General features: G+C 44.1%; 1 protein-coding gene across 1 annotated transcript in view; it reads right to left on the bottom strand.

Moving 5' to 3' along the window:
• The window catches only part of FPGS (folylpolyglutamate synthase), a 61,461-nt gene that overhangs the window by 20,748 nt on the left and 20,666 nt on the right, over positions 1-20,047 (bottom strand). Inside the window, exons 3-8 of the mRNA XM_082263934.1 lie at positions 18,646-18,699; positions 14,704-14,768; positions 9,709-9,823; positions 7,450-7,527; positions 7,303-7,364; positions 2,920-3,022 (exon numbers count right to left, since the gene is read on the bottom strand). Of these exons, the coding sequence (XP_082120060.1) occupies positions 2,920-3,022; positions 7,303-7,364; positions 7,450-7,527; positions 9,709-9,823; positions 14,704-14,768; positions 18,646-18,699 (477 nt within the window). The remainder of the gene's footprint in view (positions 1-2,919; positions 3,023-7,302; positions 7,365-7,449; positions 7,528-9,708; positions 9,824-14,703; positions 14,769-18,645; positions 18,700-20,047) is intronic.

Below are 20,047 nucleotides of genomic sequence, written 5' to 3'. Positions count from 1 at the left end.
CCATCTGGCATTCTGGACCCATGACGAGCTTGTTTTATACCCACCTCCTGTGAGTAGCCCCTTATAGGGGTCTAATTAAAGGTTACCAGTCCTGCTACACTTAGTGGCGCTTCTCCTTTTTGTTCTTATCTCTACAAGAGATCCACTGACGAACAAAAATAAATAAATAAAAATTTGAAGATTTTTTAATTAAAAGGCCTTTAATTCCAAGTACAAGTATATACCAATGATGTCCATTTTCCAAAACCAATGTGATTTAGAAAATATTTTTGAGCAGACAAGACATTCTTTTGGCGGTACTGCTTTCCACAAATTATCTTTGATATATATATATATATATATATATATATATATATATATATATATATATATATATATATATATATATTTTGAAGACACAAAAACTAGAAGAAATCTAAATTCTCTCGAACGATAGATTGAAACAAAGTATACGTTTAATTTGTATTTTTTTTTCCCCATTTATCATGAAACTAAAGTTATTTCTCTAAAGAGAAGTACAGAGAATAAATAAAACACAAGCTTTTGAAAGGCTATTTAAAGAGGAAGTAAACCCTCCTCAGGAAGTTGTACCTATAGGTAAGCCTATGATAAGGCTTACCTATAGGTACTGTAAATATCTCCTAAACATGTACAGTTTAGGAGATATTTACCTTTAATGCAGCCAGTGACGTCACTGGCGCATGCGCTCTGAAGGAACGGCTGATCGTGCCGTTCTTTCAGAGCCCCGTGCCGTGACCGTCGGCTCCCGCGCGCGTGCGCGGGAGTGACGTCACCGCGGCTCCGGCCAATCAGATGGCCGGATGCCGCGATCCCGGAAGACGGGCGACTGAACATGTCGCTCGTCATACAGGTAAGAGAGCGGCACGGCGGGGGCTCGTTCTAAGGTAAGTATTTCATAATGAGCTAGTCTGCGATGCATACTAGCTCATTATGTCTTTCTCTTGCAGGTTGTAAGAAAAAAAAAAATTTTTTGAACGAGTGTACAACCTCTTTAAAGGGACACTAAGCAATATCCTTAAAGTGGTTCTAAAGTCAGGAGGTTTTTTATCCTAATGCATTCTATGCATTAAGATAAAAAGCCTTCTGTGTGCAGCATTACATTACATTCTTTATTAAAAGATTAAGGTTACACTCACACATTTCTACTAGGAATCTCAGCCTTATAGCTCCTACACTGCGGCTGTGTAAAGTCCAAGCCGTTAGCGTGGAGTGTAGTCCATGCAGTGTTTCCTCGGTGTCCTAGTCCCGCCCTAAAGAATGTAATGTCATACGGAATTACACTATCCGGGTTATTCTTTTTCCACCCATTGATTACCCTCATCCTGTATTATCTGGAGAATAACAAGCTCATGATAGGATTATAAGCTATAACCATCATGCTGGGCAATAATTGATCAGCGAATGCTGGTCTATAATTTGATCAGCTCCATATCTGGTGAGTCCGATTTGGTGGAAACAGTGGAGCACATATGGTGTGATTCCTTCACGTGTACACACTGAGAATATCTATCTGTTGGATACTAGCACTAATTGCACTTTTTTCACTTGGGACTTTATCTTAAATTGACTATTTATTGATTATTGATTTCTTATCGAGTATTGATTTATTTACTCTATGTAGTTTGATTGAAGACATTTTTACAGCGATTCACTGCACTTTTTCTTTTAGGATATTGATTTATTGATGTTTATTCAAACTATTTACTGAATGTACTGCACTGCACTTGCACTTTTTAGAACAATTTAGTTTTTTGCAATATTGAACTTTTTTAAAAAACTATTTTTGTTTCCTATCACATGTATAACCATTTATTGGCACATTAGCACTTTTACAAATTACACACACATATACAGTGGGTACGGAAAGTATTCAGACCCCCTTAAATTTTTCACCCTTTGTTAATATTGCAGCCATTTGCTAAAATCATTTAAGGTGTTTTTTTTAGCAAACTCCATGCGGGCTTTCATGTGTCTTACACTGAGGAGAGGCTTCCGTTGGGCCACTCTGCCATAAAGCCCCGACTGGTGGAGGGCTGCAGTGATGGTTGACTTTCTACAACTTTCTCCCATCTCCTGACTGCATCTCTGGAGCTCAGCCACAGTGATCTTTGGGTTCTTCTTTACCTCTCTCACCAAGGCTCTTCTCCCCCGATAGCTCAGTTTGGCCGGACGGCCAGCTCTAGGAAGGGTTCTGGTCGTCCCAAACGTCTTCCATTTGAGGATTATGGAGGCCACTGTGCTCTTAGGAACCTTAAGTGCAGCAGAAATCTTTTTGTAACCTTGGCCAGATCTGTGCCTTGCCACAATTCTGTCTCTGAGCTCTTCAGGCAGTTCCTTTGACCTCATGATTCTCATTTGCTCATGCATTGTGATCTGGAAGGTCTTATATAGACAGGTGTGTGGCTTTCCTAATCAAGTCCAATCAGTATAATCAAACACAGCTGGACTCAAATGAAGGTGTAGAACCATCTCAAGGATGATCAGAAGAAATGGAAAGCACCCGAGTTAAATATATGAGTGTCACAGCAAAGGGTCTGAATACTTAGGACCATGTGATATTTCAGTTTTTCTTTTTTAATAAATCTGCAACAATGTCAACAATTCTGTGTTTTTCTGTCAGTATGGGGTGCTATGTGTACATTCATGAGGAAGAAGAATGAACTTAAATGATTTTAGCAAATGGCTGCAATATAACAAAGAGTGAAAAATTTAAGGGGGGTCTGAATACTTTCCATACCCACTGTATGTTGGCACAAATAGTTATTTAAATTCATTGGTGCAGTAGCACCTTTCATATTGTTGGGAATCATAAATTTGTGCTGATCATTTCATCTCTCAAAGCCACAAGGTTAGCTGGACAGGTGGAGAAAAACCACCAAGTACACATCAATTCCTAACCTTAAATATGCCCCCTTTTTGCCAGGCAATCTTCTCTATAGTGTCTCCCAGAATGACTGTGTGGTCGATACCAAGCGAGGAGATTCCACAAACAATGGGTTTCCTAGAGGAAAGAAAAAAAGGAAAAACAAAATGCATGTGAAATTTATGAATTGTTCAGGTAAAGTAAAATTCTGGCTTAAGTCATTTAGTTGTTATCAGAACAGACAGAATCCACGACATGCCAAGGTCAAGCAACCCACCCACTGCTAGCCGAGCAAAGCCAAACAAATGGAGAGAACTAATCCAGGGTAAATAAAACATGAAACCTTAAGCCTGGTACACACCGTTTTTGTCCGATCGACCTGGGCTGAATAAAAAAATAAACTGTCATCTCCGGTCGGAGCCACTATACTAACTATAGGACTGCCAGAAAGCACGGCCCTGCACCAGGCCATGAAAGTAATCGCCCTGTGTGAATGCGTCCTTACTTTCTAGTAACCTCCTCAATACCGGGCCCTTTCACCCCCTTCCTGACAATTTTCAGCGCTGTCACACTTTCAATGACAATTGCGCGGTCATGCTAGACTGTACCCATATGAAGTTTTTATCATTTTTTTCGCACAAATAGAGCTTTCTTTTGGTGGTATTTTATCACCACTGGGTCTTTTATTTCTTACTAAAAAAAAAAAAAAAAAAAAAAGAAGGTTTTCTTATTTTCGGTCATAAAATTTTGAAAATAAGTAATTTTTCTCCTTCACTGATGTGTGCTGATGATGCGGCACTGATGAGGTGGTATTTATGGGCACTGATGAGGAGGTACTAATATGCCGCACTGAAAGGCGGCACTGATAGGCAGCTCTGATGGGCACTGTCGGGTAGCACTAATAGGCAGCACAGATGAGCAAGCACTGATGGGCACACACTGGCAGCACTATGGGTACTGGTTGGGGTGACTTATGGGCACTTTTTTACTCTACTGTAATCAGGGCACTGATGGGCACACACTGGCAGCACTATGGGCACTGGTTGGGGTGACTTATGGGCACTTTTTTACTCTACTGTAATCAGGGCACTGATGAGCACACACTGGCAGCACTATAGGCACTGGTTGGGGTGACTTATGGGAACTGTTTTACTCTACTGTAATTAGGGCACTGATGGGCACACACTTGCTGCACTATGGGAACTGGTTGGGGTGACTTATGGGCACTTTTTTACTCTACTGTAATCAGGGTACTGATGGGCACACACTGGCAGCACTATGGGCACTGGTTGGGGTGACTTATGGGCACTTTTTTACTCTACTGTAATCAGGGCACTGATTGGCACACTATGGGCACTGGTTGGGGTGACTTATGGGCACTTTTTTACTCTACTGTAATCAGGGCACTGATGATCCTTGCCCCGATTACCTGTCCTAGACTGCACTTTGAGGAGGAGCTGCTGATCGGCTCTCCTCGCCACAGTGACAGTGTAAGGAGAGGACAGCCAATGAACGGCACTTCCTCATTTACATGTGACCGGCTGTAATTGGACACAGCAAGTCATTGGCTCTTTACCACGATCGGGGTCGCGCCATGTCCTAGGAACACAGAGCGGCCACGATCGCCGCACTGCAGGCGCGGGAGAGAGCGGCCGTTCTGGGGCGCCGTCATAGGACATCCTCCCAGAACAAGAGCAGCACCGCTCCGCCATCATTTGACGATGGGCGGACGGCAAGTGGTTATTCTATTCCTCCAAGATTGCCAATACAGATTTATATAACACATCTGAGTATATATATATATATATATATATATATATATAAATAAATAACACATCTGAGTAAAAATCCCTTTCAATGAGAAACAGAGAAACAGATTATCTGTACAGAATAACCTTGCTTGAAATATTACAGAACGGTTTTAATTTTTTCCCCAAAAATAAACCATTTTCACTGAATACCATACCCATGATTAAAGAGGTACTAAATGCTAATATAAAAACATATTCCTTGTAGTCTGCCACTAAAACCGGCAAAGCAGTCTTTTTTGAGTCCCTCTGACTTTTTATTTTTTTATTTTTAAACTTGTTGGTCCTGCTGGTATTTTTCACCTTCCATTAACAAACCAAACAGTACAGTAAAAGCAGAAGTTGGGAGGGTTGATACAAACCATTTACCACTGACAGGGTTGCTTACAATAATCAGCTTTCAATTATATGGCTAAAACCTTTATCCTAAATAGAACAGAAACCCACTGCTATACCTGCTTAGAAAAGCATTTGCTGGAGTGTAGTTTTAATTTGTTTGCCACTAATGTAAAGTCCGTCTAAATCCACTAGTCCATCTATGACTACCCTCTACAGACAGAGCTGCTTTCCAAGGGTGTCTCCATTGCTCCTACACCCTAAGACAGGAAAGTGTGTTACTGGCCACATCGAAGGAAAAAAACTAAAAACAGAAAGCGAATGCAGCCACCACATCCAAGCAAGCTGAAATAGAGTGCGTTTGGGGTTTTGGGTTTAGATATCAAAATCTAAAGTAAAATTCCAGGCAAAACATAACTACTCTTAAAAATGCTCCCTCTTTAACACCTATGCTGACTAACCTGTGTAAGAAAGATGTATATTCTTCCCTATTCTCAGGCTATTTCAGTCCAGTCACGTGATTCGGCTCCTCTTTGTCAGCCAGCAGTGGCTGCAGGGGAGAGGAGGGAGCGCCATTAACAGACGGGCCATAGGAGCCTATGGGTAATGTCACTGCTCCTAGGCTGTACAGCCACCATCAACTACACTCTCCCCTGCAGCTGCCGCTGGCTGACAAGCGATTAAGTGACCATACTGGAGCAGCCTGTAAAGTATTTACATCTTTGTTACATAGGTTAGCCAGTATAGGTGTTGGGCGGGGGGGTTTAGTTTGGTATTCCACTTGAAGCCCATTTCCCTTGTCATTAAAGCAGGCATGAAGTGGCCAAATATGTGGAAGTCTACTTTTATACCCCATCACCTCTACCTCTCCAGAAGAAACAGAGGTAATCCTGCACACTCTGTAATATCTGTACACTTAAAGAGATTGTAAAGTCTTGTTTTTTTTTCTTCTATTAACAGCTTCAGTACCGCCCGCCGGCAGGCAGCCCCCCTCCTGCGCAAAGCAACGTAGGTCTATGTCGGTCGCGCTCCCCATCACCAGCAGGGACTCTGATGCATGGGGCAGGCAGCTCTGATTGCCACCGGCCACCCGCGATCGTTCCCCGCTGAGAGAGAAGAACAGTCACCTGTTGTAAACAAAGCCAACCGTTCTTCTCCCTGGAATGATCACAGAGCGCCTGTGATCCTTCTATGTAGGAACACATGTCTCTATGGTAATTTTACAAGCCACGCCCCCATACAGTTAGAATCACTCCCCTAGGCTCACATTTAACCCCTTGATTATCCACAGTGTAAACCCCTTCCCTGCCAGTGTCATTATTACAGTAACAGTGCATATTTTTAGCACTGATTATTGTAGTAATGTCACTGGTCCCTCCAAAAGTGTAAAAAATGTCAGTTAGGGGTCCGATCTGTCCACCGTAATGTCGCAGTGTGCAGATCGCCGCCATTACTAGTAAAAAAATAAAAAAATAAAAATGACAAATCTTTCCTGTAGTTAGTAGACAAGATAACTTGCGCAAACCAATAAAAATACGCTTATTGCATTTTTTTTTTTACCAAAAATATGTAGCAGAAAATTGGCCTAAATTGTGTAAAAAAATTTAATTTTTAAAATTTTTTGGGGAATGTTATATAGCAGAAAGTGATTTTTTTTTCCAGAATTGTCGCTGTTTTTTTTTGTTTATAGCGTAAAAAATAAAAATCGCAGAGGTGATCAAATACCGCCAAAAGAAAGCTCTATTTGTGGGAAAAAAGGACATCAATTTTATTTGGATACAGTGTCGCATGACCGCGCAATTGTCCGTTAAAGTAACGCAGTGCCGAATCACAAAATATGGCCTGGTCATTAAGGGGGCAAATACTTTCTGTCCAGAAGTGGTTAAATAACAAACATGTTATACTTCCCTCCTCTGTGCAGTTGGTTTTGCTTAGGGCAGCCTGGATCCTCCTCTTCTCGGGTCCCTGGCTGCTGCCCCTGGCCCCTCCCTCCTTTCTTTTGAGTGCCCCCACAGCAAGCAGCTTGCTATGAGGGTTTGATTGACAGCAACGGGAGCCAATGGCACCACTGTGGTGTCCCAGCCAATCAAGAGAAAGAGTCCTGGACAGCTGAGGCACTCGTAGGCAACGCTGGATAGAAAGGGGGCTCAGGTAAGTATTAGGGGGGCTGCTGCACACAGAAGGCTTTTTATCTTAATACATAGAATGCATTAGGATAAACCACCTGCATTTACTACCCCGTTAATGCATGAAGTGTCAGCAAACATTACTTACCTGATAATATTTGTGCAGTCATAAGCTCCACCAATCCCCACCTCCAGTACAGCCAGATCTACCTGTGACATAGAAAAAGACAAGATGTGAGCTCAGGAGAAGGATGCCGGCTCTGAACAAGCTACATCTCTTATGGAGTTTACAAACCTTCTCCTGAAGGAACACATGGAACGCCATAATGGTCAGGAAGCGGAAGTAAGCGGGCATGGAGCAGAAGTCATCAGTCTGGAGGAGGAGAAGGGAAGAAGAATTGGATATGGTTATTGTTCTGTACAGGACCGTCATACTGAACTGTGCTCTTACATGTAGAGTAGAATGGTTTATTGTTAGTTTTAGTTTTAGTTACAACTATTTTTTGCATGTTTGTAAGTTTATAAACTGATAGTTTAGTTTGTGTTCTTTAACATTCTTATGCTATCTTTATTTATTAAAACATTTTAACTCTGGGCAGCTTAACCACTTGCCTACTGGGCACTTAAACCCCCCTCCTGCCCAGGCCAATTTTCAGCTTTCAGCGCTGTCGCACTTTGAATGACAAATTGCACGGTCATGCAAAACTGTACCCATATGAAATTTTTATCATTTTTTTCAAACAAATATAGCTTTCTTTTGGTGGTATTTAAATCACTACTGGGGTTTTTATTTTTTTTTGAACAAACAAAAAAAGACAGAAAATTTGGGGAAAAAAACCCCAAAAAACAGTTTTTATAGTTTGTTATAAAACGGGTAATTTTTCTCCTTCATTTATGTGCGCTGATGAGGCGGCACTGATGGGCCCTGATATGCACTGGTAGGCTGCACTGTTGGGTACTGATAGGCTCCACTGATGGGCCCTGATATGCACTGGTAGACTGCACTGTTGGGTACTGATAGGCTCCACTGATGGGCCCTGATAGGCACTGGTAGGCTGCACTGTTGGGTACTGATAGGCTGCACTGATGGGCACTGATAAGGCGGCACCTCGTTGCCAGGGCTATGGAAATGTCCTAAGCTCTTCCGTTATTGGTGGATGCTCTTGGACACAATCAATAAAGTGTACCAAAACACAACTCAATCTAATCCCCCCCCTCCCCCGATATGTCTCCTTGGGGATCTAGACTAGGAGCAATTCTTAACTGAAGTTAGGACATTCAGAATAGGATTATTGTTTATTGCTTGTAAAGCAGTAGCAGTTGCTATTAAATACCTATCCCTATCCCAAAATCACGGCAAAAACATTGCGGTAAAATCACAGATAGGTCGCACATGTGTGAATGGGGCCTAGGGGAGGTTTAAGTATTTAGCTGTTCATGTTTGTGGGTTGCTTAAGAACAGTGGAATTATATTCTGTCCAGAGGCGTAACTAGAACCTTCAGGGCCCCGGTGCAAGAAACCATTAAGGGCCCCCCGGACACCTGGAAAACAGCAACAGCAAAACTGAGTTACTTGAAGAACTGAGCGATAGCGATTCGTCATCAGGAACGGAAAGTGACGACAGCGACGATTCTGATGTCTCTTTCTGGCACATCGCTCCGTTGGAAATTCTGAAGAATCATTTGATATACTTCCCAAATTCCACAAGCTATGTGCCAGAAAGACATCAGAATCGTCGCTGTCGTCACTTTCCGTACCTGATGACGAATTTTCCCACGAATCGCTATCGCTCAGTTCTTCAAGTAACTCCGTTTCACTGTCGCTGTTTTCCAGTTCAACTAAAAGTGCTTTTGCGCAAAAAAACGCTTTTTGGGCGCAATGGTCGTTCTCAATTTTCCAGGCACAAAGAACTGGAAAAGCACAGGCAGGGCACTGGAAAAGTCACCAGGTGAAATCCTGTGGTGAAATGGGATGATACAGTGTAATCTGTTAGGATCACAGCTTTGTATCATCTCATTTAGTGTTTTTATACTTTAGAATTTGCCGCCGGTTCCACCCCCCTGCGTCACAACGCTCGCAGGAGGGAACCGGAAGGCAAGTGCCGGCAATCGGCCGTGCACACAGCGGAGAGAGAGTGTCAGGATGTCGGAGAGAACAGCGGGGGGGACTGCAGGGAAGGTGAGTAACATTGCGGCGTAATCCAGAGTGTGGCTCGAGGTTACGGCTTCTGGCACTGAAAGTTAATTCCGAGTCACACTCTGGAATACCGCCAGGGAGGTTAAGGCTGGTAACATCCTGTTTTCCCACACAGCACTCAGTGGTTCCTCCCACCAACCTCCACATCACTGTGTCCTGTAGTGATGCAGGGGTCAGTAGGATAAACCTCCAAGTGTTTTAGGATGTAAGCCATAAGCCCTAGGATCCCAAGTGGAGTCATTTTTTTTAATTCTTCAGTCTCCTACAACCCCCTGTAGAGAAGCACTCAAACTAGGAGAGATGCAAGAGTAACGCCACTTGCCCGGGGTTAAACTTTAGCAAAAACCTCAGACTCACCTTGGACTCTTCCAAACGATTGTAAACTTGCCAAAAATATTTGCTGAACAGCTCCTTGCTGATTGGCTGCCCATTGATCCGGATCCTCTCTCTCACTTGTACCAGGTGGGGAGAGCTACAACGGGATACAAAATAGTGCACATTAGATTTTGCATATGCAAAGACTACAATAACTTGGACAAAGATTTATCTGAGACGGTCACAAAAGAATGTGAAAGCCATTAAGGGCAGTGGAAAGCAGGCTGCATATACAGGTACAGCTCAAAACAAAATGAGATCATCAGAGTTCATTTATTTCTAAATTATTTCAATATTGTTATATGTAAATTGTGTAGAGAGGATGGTCTGTCAATAGGTTAGATGGCACCGTCCCCTGGTATATATTGGACAATAGTAGTGTAACCAGGTTGGTAGGTGTCTACCATCACTGGATCTGGGGATTTAGATGTGCCTTAATATTAGCATAAGAAACCAAAAATAAGTAAAAAAAGAATAATGCATGTTTATTGATTATAACAAATATTTTACATCAAACCATATACTTAAAACAGTATCTGTCTCCAATGCATCTCGTGGATCAGATGCCAGCAAACTCGCCTGACCTAAACCCCATAGAGAATCTGTGGGGTATTGTCAAAATGAAGATGAGAGACACCAGACCCAACAATGCAAACAAGCTGAAGGCCACGATCATAACACCTCAGCAGTGACCAGGCTGATCGCCGCCATGCCACGCCACATTGATGCAGTAATTCATGCATAAGGAGCCACGACCAAGTATTGAGTGCGTACTATACTGTACATGGACATACTTTTCTGTAAGCCAACATCTCTGAATTAAAAATACTTTTTTTTTATTGGTCTTATGTAATAATCTAGTTGTCTGAAATACTGAATTTTGCGTTTTTACTAGCTGTAAGCCATAATCAAAATTAAAATAAAGAAATGCTTGAAATATATCACTGTGTGTAAGGCATCTAAATAAAATATTTGAGTTTCACTTTTTGAATTAAATTACTGAAATAAATTAACTTTTTGACGATATTCTAATTTTATGAGATGCACCTGTATTTTGTCAATCACCCCCGAGCGTATTTGCCTCCTCTCTCTCGTTTAGCGGCCACTATGTGCACTAGAGTAGAGTAATGAGCCCGATATGAAATGTAAGCTGGTATGCAGGGTAATATGGGAATTTGATGTAGCACCCTCCTAGATAGGTGCTAGGAAGAAAACATTGTCTGTTCCATCTGCTTATCAGGGGAGCCTGATCAGTAGTAATGCCTGTTGCATGTGTCCATGTGTGATTCATCTGGTCTGGTGGAGTGTCCCCACTGTATCCAATAGGGGAGCCTGTTGGACAGTGGAGGAAATCCAGCCAGTGACGCACAGGCTTTTATGACTATCCCAGTGGGTTGGCACAAACAGTGGTGCATCCTGGGATATGTTATAAAAGCCAAGGGCACATGTGACAGAGTGTCTTTGGGCGGGAAGCCAGGTCTTAGGAGGAGGGTGACTGCTGTCTCTCCTCCGGTCTGTTGAGGAAGGTGGTCACAAGCGGTCGGGCCAAGTGAGCCAGAAGTGTGGTGCTGAGCCAGGAGGTCCAGTGGATGCTGACTAGAGGAGTTGGAGGCAGAGCAACCTTGGGAAAAACAGTGTCCGTGAGTACCGGGAAGCTTGCCAGGGGTCTGCCCAGGAAGGGGACCACTCCAGTGAGGTCAGTGGACAGGTGTCAGCATACACAGCAAGTGAGAAAGGGGGTGCCAAGCTAGGACCCTGAAGAGTAACTTTAAAAGGATCATATTCTTTATCTTCACTTCAGTGGCAAGGTGAAGCAGCGGCCTTGCCACACACACTACAGCTAGTTGTCCTCAGAATTGTGCATAGTTCATAGTTGGAGTATCCCACCCTATCCCAGTTCTAAATAAAACACAAAAACCAAATCCCCCTGGACTGTTCGTTGTCTGAGCCAAGGACTTAAAGTGATAAGTTTCCCCAGACTGTTGCTACTGGTAACCCAGGGGAATCCAGAAAGTGCAATTCTCAGCAGTCCTCTAGGGGGCAGTGCTACGTTAATATAAAGGATTTCTATTTTAGGTGGGGGACAAAACCTAGTTATATAACTTATCTGTAGTACAGAAACTGCTTCAGGTTGGCTGTGAGAATATCAGAACAGGATAAACAAATACATACCTTGGCAAGTTAAACAGCTCTCATATTTCAAATCTCAATCTGGAAGTTTGCCAGGTGTTCAGCTTTAAAGCCAACTTAAGTAATAGTCACAACGGTGCAATGCATTCAGTAACAAAAAAAAAAAAAAAGAAGAAGGAGGAGGGGGGTTTAGGATCCCTACCATAAAGAAAGGTTTCCTCGCTATAAGGTAAAAGGATAGGCAAAGCAATAACCTACTTTTGTAAACAATGCCCTCCAATTACTTATAAATTGTCTTCACACATTTTCTACTAAAGTGCAATCGGAATACCTTTTATTAAAGTTTTTCTATGCGCTCATGTAACTGCAAAGCTCCAGCTCGTTTCTCTAGTTCAGCTCTGAGCCGTCTCAGTCTGTGGTGCTGCAACCAGCCATGGTCAACCTCAGGTTCCTGTCTACAAAGGGATCTTCGGTGAGGCTCAACATTAATACAGTGAGGGGATCTAGCAGGGGCGTGCAGAGTGGAATATCTACACTACAAGGGCCCTGGAGTTTACGGTTGCCTGTGAATATCCAGTACATAGCACATGATGTCTAAAGCCTCGTACACACGAGTCGAAATTCGGCAGGGAATTTTCGTCCGACGACCGATCTGCCGATTTTCGGCTTGTTAGTATGATGCTTCCGACAACCGACTCCGACTTTTGGGACGAAAAAAATCCTGGTGTGCAGACTATAAAATTTTTGTCTGCCGTCAAAACACGTTCGATTTTCGTGCAGTCAGTACAGATTTCGACAGGGAAAAATCTTATGAGCAAGACTGGGCATGCTCAGAGAAGAAAGAACACAAAGAAAGCAATCCAACACATGACATCACTTCTGAAGTAGAATTTTGTTGGGCGAGAAAATTCCTGTGCAGTCTAGGCACATTCCAACCAACAAAACACCACTCTGAACAAAAGACGGACGATCGGTCGGCCGATAATCGTTGCGTGTGTACTAGGCTTAAGATAACAAAAAGGTCCCAAGGGGTTGATATCAGATATATATTCTCACTTGTTGAATGCTCTCTTGACAGCCACTCCACTGGAGGTCTTCTCTAAATGGCAATAACTTATTCCCAGTTTATCAGATGAGGACTGGGAGGAAGCTTGCTCCTCTCATTTGTATCTGTCTCCTGCAGCGAACAATAAGTTCATTCAACTGTACATGTTACATCAGTCCTCCCTGACCCCAATTAGGCTATTTGCCATGCATTGTATGCCTTCCTCCAGCTGTACAAGGTGTGATGCCCCTAGAGCGGACTTTATATACGTCATCTGGCAATGCCCGGTAAAAGCCAGATATTGGCAAAGGGTTTTGGAGGTGCTATTCCCGGTGTGGTCTATACCAGTACCCTTAAAGCGGAGTTCCACCCTAAAATTATACTTACCTCCATCTTCTTGCTCCGGGTCACCTGAAAAACAAATGGATAATCGCAATTTTTTTTTTTTTTTTTTTTTACTTACCCTGTTCAGAAGAAAATATACTTACCTTACTTCTTCTTCCTCCCCTCGGCGGCCACGGCGATTTGTCACTTCCTGGCTTGCAATGATTCCTGGGAGCTGAACGTCATCGCTCCCAGGAATCAATGCGCCTGCACCGGCCCCGACGTCAGTTCCGGTGCAGGCGCCGCCATTGCCTGCTAAACAGCTTCTGGCCATGCCCAGTAGCTGTGCAGGGATGACGCTGGGGCACCGGAAGTTACAGCGGGGCCGGCGCAGTGCATCGTGGGACCGAAAAAGACGGAAGAGGACACAAGAGGATCGCGCTGGCTTCAAGCTGCCCACACCTGAGATGGCAGCGCTGGAGAAGACATTTGCAAGGTAAGTATTTCTTCTAAAAGGTAAGTGCAAACCGGGACAGATCAGAGGCTATCCATTGTGGAATGCACTAGCCCCGACTGTCCCGGGGGTATTTTTATTAAAAAAAAAAAAACTTTCCCAGGGTGGAACTCCGCTTTAACCCCAGAAGTCTGCCTTCTAGGCATCCTTGATGAAGAGCTCCGGCCCCGCTACATGACAACCATGCTCAGAGAAACTTTTTATGGCAAGAAAATCCATTGCACTCAAGTGGATCCAGCCCACCCCTCCCTCCATGCAAAGCTGGATACAATCTGTTAACCAGCTTCTACCATACAAAAAAATGTTATACAAGCACACAGTGGTTGCCCAAAAAAAGTATAATAAAATCTGGGATAGCTGGAGCTCCTCCACCGTGACTGCATAAAATATCAGATGGTATAATGGCACTGCTACAATGAGGTATGCGGTTACCATGCATCCACTTGGACGTTTCATGTTATGCCGCACCTATTGTCTAAGTATTAATACACCTGACTCCGTTAATCTGGTTTGATCTCCAAGGTTGGGAGATATACTGTTCTTTATGTCTTGCTTTTTCTTTTTATTGCTGAACTCAGTGCAATTGATAGTAAACAAGGCAACTAATTTCCATCCACCTTCCTACCATCTGCAATAACAGAGGTATAGCCAGGACAAGGCCTCACCCATAAATTGCTACTGTTAAAGGACAGAACACAGATAATGGCAGTGACAGATGAGCACTGGTTGTACTCTGTACTGTCAGTCAAGAACTTTGAACTAAATCGGTTTTCCACAGTAGCTCTCATTTGACAGGAACTCAGCAATTAGCCTGCCTATCATGTGAAGGAAGAACATATTCAAGGGCTTCCCTCGGCTACGTAATAAATAATCTGTGTTAGTCATTGGTCACCCATGACTCTCAACTGACCAGTGCTCATCATTCCCCTCACACGTGCAAAACCTCCATCGGATTTATAATTACCTATAAAATCCGGTCTTTAGGCCACAGTTCCGCAGAATCTGCTCAGTGAAGGCACATGTAGACCCCTGAAAGCACAAAAAAACGCAGAGATTGGCTTTTTGTCACACAAGCAACATTAGAAACATATATAAAAAAAAAAAAAACATTTAACAAAATTAAAAAAAAAAAATTCATAATTCAACATTTTTGCATTAAGTTAGAAATAAATAAAAATATAAAAAGACATTTCTCTCTAACAATTTGTGACCACATTGGAGTGATGCAGAAATCCTCTTTGGCTCTGGTCTCACGTTCTTTTTTTATCATTACCTTTTTACTAAAGATTATAAAAAAGAAAGTACAAACACGGTATGCTTAGATTCACAATGTACAATCCGAGCACACAGTAGTGTAGGTTAGATAACAGCGGAGCGTGAACAGTCCAAAAATAAGGGAAAACTCCAGCATGAGTCTCCAGCATTATCAATGTAATGGGAATGGACAGGTCTCTGCTACATAGTGTGCTGGCATATAGGCATAAGGAGTGAGGAGTCTTATGTGGAGTACAAAATAACCCGTGATGTAAAAGAAAGGAGCTCAGATTAGAAGATGCAGAGGAAAGGGAAAGAAAAGAGAATGAAGAAAGGGAAAGAAAAGAGAATGAAGAAAGGGAAAGAAAAGAGAATGAAGAAAGGGAAAGAAAAGAGAAGGGAGAAGAAAGGAGTGCCGCAACGTTCCAGAGTTTTAACAATGACCTATAGGCCAGGATAAAGAGCAAGGTTTGTGGGACTTTAAATGAGTATTTAAACTATACTATTATTAAGACTATAGGCCAGGATGTACACTGAATCAAAAGTAGGGCCATTCAGGATGGGTCACTCTTTGATGTAACAGGTCCTGTGCCACCCCAAACAGCCCCTAAATGGGTTGGGGACAGGCGCAAGTTGGAAGGAAAGAACCTTGCCAGGTGACAAGAGCGAAACCTGATCTTGTAGCCGGACCGAATGACTTTGTGGATCCACTTTTCTTGCACCTTGAAGTCCACGGGTCCAGAAACCTGCGAAGAGGTCCCCCCACCCCCATAGGGAGCTTTGTCCACGGGTCTGGAGAAGCCCACTCTTGGCTTGCCAGACCAGGTTTGTTTGGATCCTCCAGGAGGAGGCCCTGAATTGCTTTGAGCCCTTGTCAGTTGACCCTGAGGGAGCTTAAAAGGAAGGCCCACGTATACAACAAGGTTCCTTGCCCTTAGTAGCCTGCGGAAGAAAGGTACTCTTCCCCCCCCCGTGAGACCTATTATGATGTCATCCAGGGTAGCTCAAAACAGGCTCTCTCCTTGAAAGGTGAGAGGAGTCAAGGCCTTTTTAGAAGTCTGGTCTGCAGTCCAGCATTTGAGCCAAAAGACACGCCGAGGGACCACTGCCTTCAGAGACAGAGACCCGAGCCACTAGGGGAGCCACATCCAAAGAGGCACTACAGATAAACTGCAGCCCCTGGACCAGCTGATCTGCCAGCTCAGCAAAGGCAGGGGGGAGCTGTTCTCCGTTCGGTAGGCGGGGGCGCTTTTTGCTAGCCCGTCACCGATGACCGCCTTCACCTGGGACACAAAAAAACTCAAGGACAGCTGTCAGTTCATCGATGGATGGTTGGGACCCAGAGGGTCCTGCAGCCGCAGAGAGGAGATCAGGTGGGGAGATGTGCTCCAAAGACTCCATGAGTCAACCAGGGGGACCCCACAAAAAGTGTAAAACACTGGAAGGGACAACCCCCACCATGCTGGCAGCACCATTTGGTAGTCAGGCACTAGCACCAAGCGCTCCTCAGCAGAGAGGGAGAGAACCCCACCAGACTCACCACCCACCAGAAACAGGCACCATTGTCATGAACGCTGCTATTTTCAATGGCAAATTACCACAAAATGGCCCGTGGACTACACAAACATTGCAACCATGTATAGAAACACACAGGCTACAACAAAATGGAGGCCCCACCCGGCCATATGTGGAGGATGGGGGACATATGATTAGGATGGGGGACAGTTGACAAGGGGGGGTGCTTGACGGGAAGGATGAGAACCTAGGGGTCCGAACGTCCCAAGGAGGGGCCCAAATCCACCCCAAAAACCCTCCAGGGGGAGAGGGGGGGACAGCTACTCAACATACCAGGAACCAGGCATGAGGCACTCCAGACAGAACTCCTCTCCATCGAAATGGGGAGGCTGTCGGCCAGGAGGAAGGCTGCGTCTCGGGCCGAGACCCGGTCGTACGCGACCTTGCGAGACGTTTAACCCGCAGACCAGCCCCCATCCAGTGAGGTAATGTCGCGACCGGCCTAACGCGGAGCTGAGGTCTGTGCGTCCTCGTTGGCCAGACTGGGGTGACCACTGGATCTAGATTATCCAGCCCGTCGCCCAGTCCGGTAGTTGATTGTAGATTTCACAGAAATAATTTTTTTTCTCCTGGATTCTATCAAAAAAGAAAAAAATTGCCAGGACCAAAAGATCCCAGCAAGGAACTAAGTCCTTCCTCCTGACTAGGCAGAAAAAACTGAGTGCCTATAGACAGAGAGAGGAAGTATACCCCCTGGGACTGCCCGTGGGCATAGCCAGACTTATTATGCCTAGTGTTCTACTCCTATCGGAGGCAGTATAACCCAATGGGTATGAAGATCTGAAGCTGAATAAACGATAGAGAACATTTTCCTTGCAGTGTACATAGCTGTTAACACAGTAGATCAAAGGCTTCTAAAATTAATACAATAACACTAACATTTATTTTTTTTACAACTATGTCACTTATCAAGGTGTGTAACACTGGAGAAGAATAGTACAAGATGTTTATCATACTCTCAGATCAGTGGCAAAGAACGCTGAGAACTATAAAGCTTGTCAATAAATACTGGAGGAAAGGAGACAGATTCCTACGCAAGCTTTAATGTTTAACTTTTGCTAGAACTATGGCTGAACATTTATTGCGAGGTGGAATACATGCAAATTATTTCTGCCTTTATACAGGTGCAGTCTAAGGTAGGCCACACGTGAAACAATCCAAATATTTACCAACTCACACAGTTTAAAATGGTTCTAAAGACTGAGGCTCCGTTCACATGTTAGCGTAAGGATCGCGGGCAGAACCGCCGCGATTCTGCCCGCGATGCGGAGATTATTGCAAATCGCGGGACGCCTGTGCGTTGCCCGTTGATTTGCAATAGCCCCCCAAACGCTGAGCGATGTTGCCGCGATTTCCGCCTGCCGAATCGCGGTAACATCGCGCAAAAAAAAAAATCGCGGGACGCATTACGCCCAAAAATGTTACCGCGATTCGGCAGGCGGAAATCACGGCAACATCGCTCAGCGTTTGGGGGGCTATTGCAAATCAACGGGCAACGCACAGGCGTCCCGTGATTTGCAATAATCTCCGGATCGCGGCGGTTCTGCCCGCGATCCATACGCTAATATGTGAACGGAGCCTGAATGTTTTTTTTTTTTTGTTTGTTTTCTTTTTTAACTTTATGCATTCTATGCATGAAGGTGAAAACCTGTGTGCAGCTTACCCCCCAGCCCCCTTGATACTTACCTGAGTCCAATCACGATCCAGCAATGTGCACAGGAGCAGAGGCTTCACAACTCTCTCCCTCCTCATTAGCTCAGAGACAGAAGCAGGAGCCACTGGCACCCACTGCTGTCAATAACAGCCAGTGAGGAGGGAGCAGGGGGTGGGGCTGAAAGGCACTCCGTGTGTCTATGGACACACAGAGTGGGGCTCTAGAGCAAGCGCACACACGCACACACACACAGTGCATTAAACAGACCGAGCATGCTTCAGGCTTTTTTTTTTTTTTTAACTCTTTTTTCCCCAAATGAGGCCTCTGTAAGAATTTACTTTAAAGTTTAATTTGTTCAGCCACAGGATAATGAACGTTACATAACTTATCCTCTGAATTTTGTTCTCCTTCTCTGCAACTCACCTTGCCCTTTGTTCCAGTCACATGAATTATATTTAGCTGATCCAAATCTTCCACCTGAACACACAGAACAAAAAACAGTCAGTACAAGAGAGAAAAACATACTAGATTTAGGCACTGGGACTCACAAGGACAAAGCATACATCCACAAATCCCCCGCAACTTCTTATAAATCTGATCAAGAGAAACCCTGGGAGCTACTTGGCCAATGTGTGCGTATATTATATATATTATATATATATATATATATATATATATATATATATATATATATATATATATATATATAGAGAGAGACACACACACACACAGTATCTCACAAAAGTCAGTACACCCCTCACATTTTTGTAAATATTTTATTATATCTTTTCATGTGACAACACTGAAGAAATGACAACTTTGCTACAATGTAAAGTAGCGAGTGTACAGCTTGTATAACAGTGTAAATTTGCTGTCTCCTCAAACTAACTCAACACACAGCCATTAATGTCTAAACAGCTAGCAACAAAAGTGAGTACACCCCTAAGTGACAATGTTCAAATTGGGTCCATAGTGTCAATATTTTGTGTGGCCACCATTATTTTCCAGCACTGCCTTAACCCTCTTGGGCATGGAGTTCACCAGAGCTTCACAGGTTGCCACTGGAGTCCTCTTCCACTCCTCCATGACGACATCACGGAGCTGGTGGATGTTGGAGACCTTGTGCTCCACCACCTTCCGTTTGAGAATGCCCCACAGATGCTCAATAGGGTTTAGGTCTGGAGACATGCTTGGCCAGTCCATCACCTTTACCCTCAGCTTCTATAGCAAGGCAGTGGTCGTCTTGGAGGTGTGTTTGGGGTCGTTATGTTGGAATACTGCCCTGTGGCCCAGTCTCCGAAGGGAGGGGATCATGCGCTGCTTCAGTATGTCACAGTACATGTTGGCATTCATGGTTCCGTCAATGAACTGTAGCTCCCCAGTGCAGGCAGCACTCATGCAACCCCAGACCATGACACTCCCACCACCATGCTTGACTGTAGGCAAGACACACTTGTCTTTATACTCCTCACCTGTTAACCACCACACACGCTTGACACCATCTGAACCAAATAAGTTTATCTTAGTCCCATCAGAGCACAGGACATGGTTCCAGTAATCCATGTCCTTAGTCTGATTGTCTTCAGCACACTGTTTGGGGGCTTTCTTGTGCATTGTATTTAGAAGAGACTTCCTTCTGGGACAACAGCCATGCAGACCAATTTGATGCAGTGTGCTGTGTATGGTCTGAGCACTGACAGGCTGACCCCCACCCCTTCAACCTCGGGCAGCACTCATACGTCTATTTCCCAAAGACAACCTCTGGATATGATGCTGAGCACGTGCACTCAACCTATTTGGTTGACCATGGCGAGGCCTGTTCTGA

This window comes from Pelophylax lessonae, assembly GCF_965119305.1.
Source record: "Pelophylax lessonae genome assembly, chromosome: 7".
NCBI lineage: Eukaryota > Metazoa > Chordata > Amphibia > Anura > Ranidae > Pelophylax > Pelophylax lessonae.
Note: the sequence above shows the minus strand (reverse complement) of the source record. Positions and strands in the feature narration are given on the sequence as shown.